At 43.6% G+C, this 7,522-nt stretch overlaps 1 protein-coding gene across 1 annotated transcript; it reads left to right on the forward strand.

Moving 5' to 3' along the window:
• The first annotated feature begins 2,509 nt into the window (after positions 1-2,509).
• LOC125526936 (B3 domain-containing protein Os03g0212300-like) lies at positions 2,510-4,823 on the forward strand. Its single transcript, XM_048691532.1, has 4 exons — positions 2,510-2,730; positions 3,750-3,821; positions 3,911-4,193; positions 4,299-4,823. The coding sequence occupies exons 2-4, from the start codon at positions 3,759-3,761 to the stop codon at positions 4,487-4,489; spliced, it is 537 nt and encodes a 178-aa protein (XP_048547489.1). The 5' UTR covers positions 2,510-2,730; positions 3,750-3,758; the 3' UTR covers positions 4,490-4,823.
• The last annotated feature ends 2,699 nt before the right edge of the window (positions 4,824-7,522 follow it).

The following is a 7,522-nucleotide window of genomic DNA, read 5'->3' on the forward strand; positions in this document are numbered from 1 at the left end:
TTATTCTTTGAAAGCTCGAGAAGATTTTCCCTCCAGCTTTCTTCATCGTGATGGTCCATTTGGCGGTGCACTTACCAAAAGAGGCAATGCTTAGAGGCCCTTTGCAATATGGTTGGATGTACCAAATCGAAAGAAGGCTGCTTACTTGTAAGCATTATGTGCGAAACATGGCAAGACCTGAAGGTTCTATTGCTGAAGCATATGTCGTTGACGAGTGCTTGAATTTTTGCTCTAGATACTTTGGCGATGTGGAAACAAGATGGAACCGTCCGGGCAGAAATAGAGAGCGGTCTGATTTGCAAAGTGGTGATGTCTCTGTTTTCAACCATGGTGTGAACTTTCTTGGAGCCTCACAATACTTGGGGGCTGGTGATGAGTATGACAACATGGTTTGGTTTGTGCTCAGCAATTGCGCCGAGGTTCTACCATATATCGAGTACGTTATATCTTGTGCACTCATTATATATTTTTTCGCTTGGGTTGGCACCAGCCTAATGTTTTAATTCACATGTTTTGTTGGCATTGCAGGAAATGCAAGGAAGAGTTAAATCAGGAAGAAAGCAATATCCATGTTAATAAAAGGGTTGCCAAGGGGTTTGCTAAGTGGTTTAAGAATCATGTGAGATCTTTAGCCACATGTTTTACATTTTTTGTGTTATTCACCAATTGTTAAATACCATTGTTTGCTAAATGGTTTATTTGTGCAGATTGGAAAGTTGCATGAGGATAAGAAGGTCAGTGATGATCTATTTGCTTTGGCATGCTTATCGGATAAGCGACTGAGAGTGTATTCAGCATGCATTGCTGACGGTGTCTGGTACCACACCGTTGACCGCGAGGAAAAAAGGAAGACATAGAATAGTGGAACCGTCACTGAGGGGTCACATGATCGTGAGATCATTGACTTCTATACAACTCTAGTGCAGGCATCCATCGCTCGGTTGTCTTATTTCGCTGTGACTGGTCTGAGCTTGGTAGCAAGAAGAAGAGAGACTCTTTTGTCAAATATGATGGCCACTTCAAAAGCATCAACACTGCAAGGTGCTAGTATAAGAGTGATCCCTTTATTCTAACAACACAAGAAACAATGGTGTTTTATCTGCCAGACACTCTTTTGCACGGAAAATGGGGAGTTGTGCAAAACTTTGAGCATAGACACTTGTGGAGTGTGACTGAAACAGAAGTGGAAAAGGGCCCCGGTCATGGTGGACTAACATACCAAGATGATGACTCTACGGAAGTTCTGTTGCAAGTTGATGATGACTCGATGGATGTTCCGGTGCAAAGTAGAGTTCGAAGGGACCGGGAACGTGTGATCGTTGGTGCTGCAACAGTTGAAGGCATCAAGAAAAGAAGAAAGGTGGTAGTGGATGGACATGAGAGCGAGGATGAGGAAAGCCGGACTGATCATACTATGCTGCAATATTGTAGTGATGATGAGGAAAACAGGAGTGGGCATAGAGTCCCTTGTTTTCGTATCGACGACGATGAGTAGCGAATGGACCGGCAAAGGTCAATACTATTACTTAATGTTCTTTGTTTTGGTATCTATGGGACTGGTGACCTGATGTGATCAATCTTCTCTCCAGGTAGAAAAATCCTTGAAGATTCTAGGAGCAAAATGATGATCCTGATGGTTGTAGCAAGATGATGATCCTGATGGTTGTAGCAAAATGATGATCCTGATGGCTATAGCAATAGTGATGTAGTTATCCTGATTCACAGTGCTTTAAGATTCCAGCAGCAAAATTGAGATGTTATGCTTGCTGTTTTGAACTAAATTGAGATGTTATTGTAGCTGTTATGCTTGCTATTAAAATGTTGTCTTGTAATGCAAAAGATTGCAAAATGATCATACAGAAGATTTTTTGAACATCTTTAGTTCAAGTTTTGGTCAGAATGTTGTCTTGTAGTTGTTGTGATCATTTAGTAGTTGTTGTGATCATCTTGTAGTTGTTTTGGATAGAATGTTGTCTTGTAGATGCTATTTTAACTGAATTTTGGTCAGAACTGAAGATGCTATTTTAACTGAATTTTGCTTCAACTGAACAGATTTCATTGTGAGCAAAAAAATATGCGCCAGTGGGGACTCGAACCCACGACCGTGCGCTCGTTTCACTATGTTTCTACCACTGCGCTAGGACTGGGCTATTAGTCTTCCACTCTATGCCAACCTTTTTGAATATATCAAACTAGTCAAGTATCAAGCACACACCTCACTGACAAGTGGGCCACTCGACCCACTCGCTGACAAGTTGGCCATTTTGCTATTGTACCCAAGCTACCAAAAATATGCGCATGGCCAAAAAAATATGCGCGTGCAGGGGCTCGAACCAACGACCGTGCGCTTATTTCACTGTGTTTTGACCACTGGGCTAGGAAGAGGCTGTTGGTTTTGTAATCTATGCCCACCCTTTTTAATATATCAAACCAGTCACGTAGCAAACACCAAACTCGCTGATAAGTGGACCCGCTCCCTCTCTTTTCCCCACTTCTCCTCACCACTCGACCCGCTCCTCCTCTCCATTGACGGCGCCGCCCACCGCTGCCGGCTCCTTCCTCTCCCACCGCCGGCCTCCCCACCGCCACCGCCTCCTTCCTCTCCCACCGCTGCCGACTCCTTCCTCTCCCACCGCCGGCCTCCCCACCGCCACCGGCTCCTTCCTCTCCCACCGCTGCCGACTCCTTCCTCTCCCACTGCCGCCGACTCCTTCCTCTCTCTCTCTCGAGGTATGAATCCTTCCTCTCTCTCTCCTTCCTGGTTGGATTAGTTTTCTGCTACTGGTTAGATTAGGGTTCTTGCCATCACCTAGATTGGATTAGATTAGATAGGGATTGGATTAGATTAGGGTTTGATTTGGTTAGGGTTTGATTGGGACTGCATTAGATTAGATTAGGGTTGGATTATATTAGTGTTTTATTAGTGGGCATTGATTCAGTTAAGGATTATGCTATCAAGTATGCTTTGTGCCTTTTGATAAGAGTGGGAAGTATGTTGTCAAGGATTATTCAGTTAAGGGTTCTTGTCAAGTATTCAGTTAAGGATTCAGTTAAGGAATTAGATAAGTACAGATGTATGAGACACTTGGTATGAGCTGTAGAATGTTCTGTGCCATTTGATATGCAGCAAGTATGAGCATTATGAGGCAGTGAGACACTAGTGTGTTCTAATTTGTTTTTCTTTTTGTAATGTCTTGCCCGAGTGGCTAAGCACTGCTATGTAGGTGTACAAATACAACGTGATCATGCTAAGCACTGCTATGTTGGTGCTTATGTTCTGATGTGTACAAATACAATTCTATCTAGGTGATTGCACTGCTAAGATTTTCTTGGTCTCTTGTTTTTTCTGTTTTGATGTTATATTCATAGAAGTTTGCATATGTGTGCATCATGCAATGTGATCATGTTAGCTCAAATGATCATAATCTATTGATGATGCATGAAGTATTTCCTGCTATAATTTTCTTCAGTCACACTGTTGTTTTGCTATGCTTGATAAACCTGAGACTTCTTTCTATTTTAATATTGAAACTGTTGTTTTGTTGTACACTATTGGTCCATTTATAATAGATATGGTTCTGTTCAATTTATATTGCTGTGTTCTAGTCAATTTATAGTAGATTTTAGTGTTGTTGCTGTTGGTGGTCACCTGATGATGTTGCTGTTGCTGTTGATGTTGATGTGCTTGTTTTAGTGTTAGTTTATTATGCTATTGATGTTCTTGTTTAATTTACAATGCTGCTTTTCAGATAAGTGAGATGGCTGGCTTGGAAGGTTTCGAGTTCTTCGAGATCGTAATTGAGAAATCTTGCAGTAGGCAGGTATGTTTATCATCACTCATTTCTTTATCATCACTCTGCTGTCTAGTGCTTCATTGCCACAATTAACCACTGCTTGACCCTCGCTGCAGAGGCTGCCTGACAAGTTTGCGAAGATGCTCGTCGGCCGTGAGCCCCACAAAGTGAAGCTGCTGGAGGCCGGCAGCGGGCTTCATAGGCTGTGGGACGTGTTGGTGGTGTTCGATGGTGAAGGCCACATGTACCTAGGGCCCGGCTGGGAGCATTTCGCCCGCGCCCATGAGCTACAGCTCGGGTACTTCCTTGTCTTCCGCTACGACGGCGACGCCACGTTCACCGTGAAGATGTTCGACAACACCATGTGCCGCATGTACTACCAGCAGGACGACGATGCCAGTAAGCTCTCTACCTCTCTTCTTCGTGTCCTTTTGGCTTTCTCTACCAGCACGACGACAACACCATGTTCACACTTTGTTGCATTTGGCCATGCAATGGGAGCAGCAGCGGGGATGACGAGGAGCAAAGAGGGGATGACGAGGACCAGAGTGGGCAAGAAGAGGAGCAGAGCGGGGATGACGACCTTGCTATGGTGGTGGCTAACGACGACCTTGCTATGGTGGTGGCTGACGACGACCCTGCTATGGTGGTGGCTGACGACGACCTCGCGATTGTTATGCCTGACGCTGACCTAGCGATGGTGGTGCCTAGCGATGACCTCGCGATGGTAGTGGCGCCGGCGATTCCACAGCTGGGCGACAGGACCATGCCCATTGTGGTAGAGGAGTACATCCGCGTTGGGATTCGCCACTCTGAGCGCATCAGGTTGATGAAGGAGAAGAAGGAGGAGTGAAGATGTTAAGAAAATGAAGTGGGAATGTTAAGCATGTTAGGTTTAAGCTTGTTAGTGTAATCTGAACATGTCAATGTTAAGTATGTAAGGTTTAATTTTGTGCATGCTCATGGATGCTGTATGGCAGTGTCGTCCAAACATGTCAATTTCTTATCAATGAATATTTAATTTGGTAATTGATGGGAATTGAAATTTTTTATGCATGCTCGTGGATGAAAGATAAAATTATGGGTTTTTGTGCATGCTCATGTATGAAACAATATAAGTTTCATTTTTTGAATGCTAAAACATGACTCAAACCCTAGCCACAGACGACCGCCGTTACGAAATCCGCCGGTTTTTGAAAACACCGTAATAAAATTCAAAAACCGTTTTTCATTTTCGGAATGCTAAAGACATGTGTTTTTTCATGAAGCGGCTACAAGGTAGGCATTTCATCACAGAATTGACAATAGGTTTGCATGGCTCAAACCCTAGCCACGGACGGCCGCCGCGACGAAATTGACCGGTTTTTCAAAACACCGTAAAAAATTCAAAAAAATCAAAAAAATGGGAGACCTCCGCGTCACATCATCAAATGTGGCCTACCAACTAGCAAAAATACTAAACTTGCAATACAGATGTTTTCTTGAAAAAGGGTTCTCAAAAACGAACTACCATGAACGAAGATTCATGGCTTTCAAGCCAAACTAGCAATGATATGGCCGACTCCGATGAATAGTTTCTGATAATATGCCCAAATTTGGCGCATGCCTCCATCTTGTGATGGCAAACAATGTTGCCAAAGTGAGGTTCCAACTTGTTTAACAAGAAAGACCGTTTTTAATTTTTTGAATGCTAAAGACATGCGTTTTTCGCGAAGCGGCTACAAGGAGGGTCACCCCAAACGGCGCCATTCCATGTCTATCTCCAAGTAGACCCTATTTTACGGACGGTCGCCAAAAAGCATGCATTCCCGACCCTCGTAGCTACTCCCGGCAATTCAGACCACCTTCGGCCGATTCAGCTGGAACCGGCTGGAATTTGAACTGCGGTTCCTCCATAGCTTGCCCGTTATTTTTGCCAAAAATGCTTTTTAGCTTCACAGGTAGGCATTTCATCACAGAATCGACAACAGATTGGCACGGCTCAAACCCTAGCCACAGACGGCCGCCGCGACGAAATCGGCTGGTTTTTGAAAACACCGTAAAAAATTCAAAAAATCAAAAAAATGGGAGACCTCCGCGTCACATCATCAAATGTGTCCTACCAACTAGCAAAAATACTAAACTTGCAATACAGATGTTTTCTTGAAAAAGTGTTCTCAAAAACGACCTACCATGAACGAATATTCATGGCTTTCAAGCCAAACTAGCAATGATATGGCCGCATTCAATGAATAGTTTCTGATAATATGCCCAAATTTGGCACATGCCTCCGTCTTGTGATGGCCAACAATGTTGCCAAAGCGAGGTTCCAAATTGTTTAACAAGAAAAATCTTTTTTCATTTTTTGAATGCTAAAGACATGCGTTTTTCGTGAAGCGGCTACAAGGAGGGTCACCCAAAACGGCGCCATTTCATGTCTATCTCAAAGTAGACCCTATTTTATGGATGGTCTCCAAAAAGCGTGCATTCCCGACCCTCGTAGCTACTCCCGGCAATTCAGACCACCTTCGGCCGATTTAGCTGGAACCGGCTAGAATTTGAACTGCGGGTCCTCCATAGCTTGGCCGTTATTTTTGCCAAAAATGCTTTTTAGCTTCACAGGTAGGCATTTCATCACAGAATCGACAACAGATTGGCACGGCTCAACCCCAGCCACGGACGGCCGCCACGATGATATCGGCCGGTTTTTGAAAACACCGTAAAAAAATCAAAAAAATGGGAGACCTCCGCGTCACATCATCAAATGTGGCCTACCAACTAGCAAAAATACTAAACTTGCAATACGGATGTTTTCTAGAAAAAGTGTTCTCAAAAACGACCTACCATGAACGAAGATTCATGGCTTTCAAGCCAAACTAGCAATGATATGGCCGCATCCGATGAATAGTTTCTGATAATATGCCCAAATTTGGCGCATGCCTCCGTCTTGTGATGGCAAACAATGTTGCCAAAGCGAGGTTCCAACTTGTTTAACATGAAAGGCCGTTTTTCATTTTTTAAATGCTAAAGACATGCGCTTTTCGTGAAGCGGCTACAAGGAGGGTCACCCCAAATGGCGCCATTCCATGTCGATCTCAAAGTAGACCCTATTTTACGGACAGTCGCCAAAAAGCATGCATTCTCGACCCTCGTAGCTACTCCTAGCAATTCAGACCACCTTCGGCCGATTTAGTTGGAACCGGCTGGAATTTGAACTGCGGGTCCTCCATAGCTTGCCCGTTATTTTTGCCAAAAATGCTTTTTAGCTTCACAGGTAGGCATTTCATCACAGAATCGACAACAGATTGGCACGGCTCAAACCCTATCCACAGATGGCCGCCGCGACGAAATCGGCCGGTTTTTGAAAACACCATAAAAAATTCAAAAAATCAAAAAAATGGGAGACCTCCGCATCACATCATCAAATATGGCCTGCCAACTAGCAAAAATACTAAACTTGCAATATGGGTGTTTTCTTGAAAAATTGTTCTCAAAAACGACCTACCATGAACGAATATTCATGGCTTTCAAGCCAAACTAGCAATGATATGGCCGCATCCGATGAATAGTTTCTGATAATATGCCCAAATTTGGCGCATGCCTCCGTCTTGTGATGGGAAACAATGTTGCCAAAGCGAGGTTCCAACTTGTTTAATAAGAAAAACCGTTTTTCATTTATTGAAAACACTGTAAAAAATTCAAAAAAAATCAAAAAAATGGGATACCTCCGCGTCACATCATCAAATGTG

This window comes from Triticum urartu, unplaced genomic scaffold, assembly GCF_003073215.2.
Source record: "Triticum urartu cultivar G1812 unplaced genomic scaffold, Tu2.1 TuUngrouped_contig_235, whole genome shotgun sequence".
In the NCBI taxonomy this organism is placed as follows: domain Eukaryota; kingdom Viridiplantae; phylum Streptophyta; class Magnoliopsida; order Poales; family Poaceae; genus Triticum; species Triticum urartu.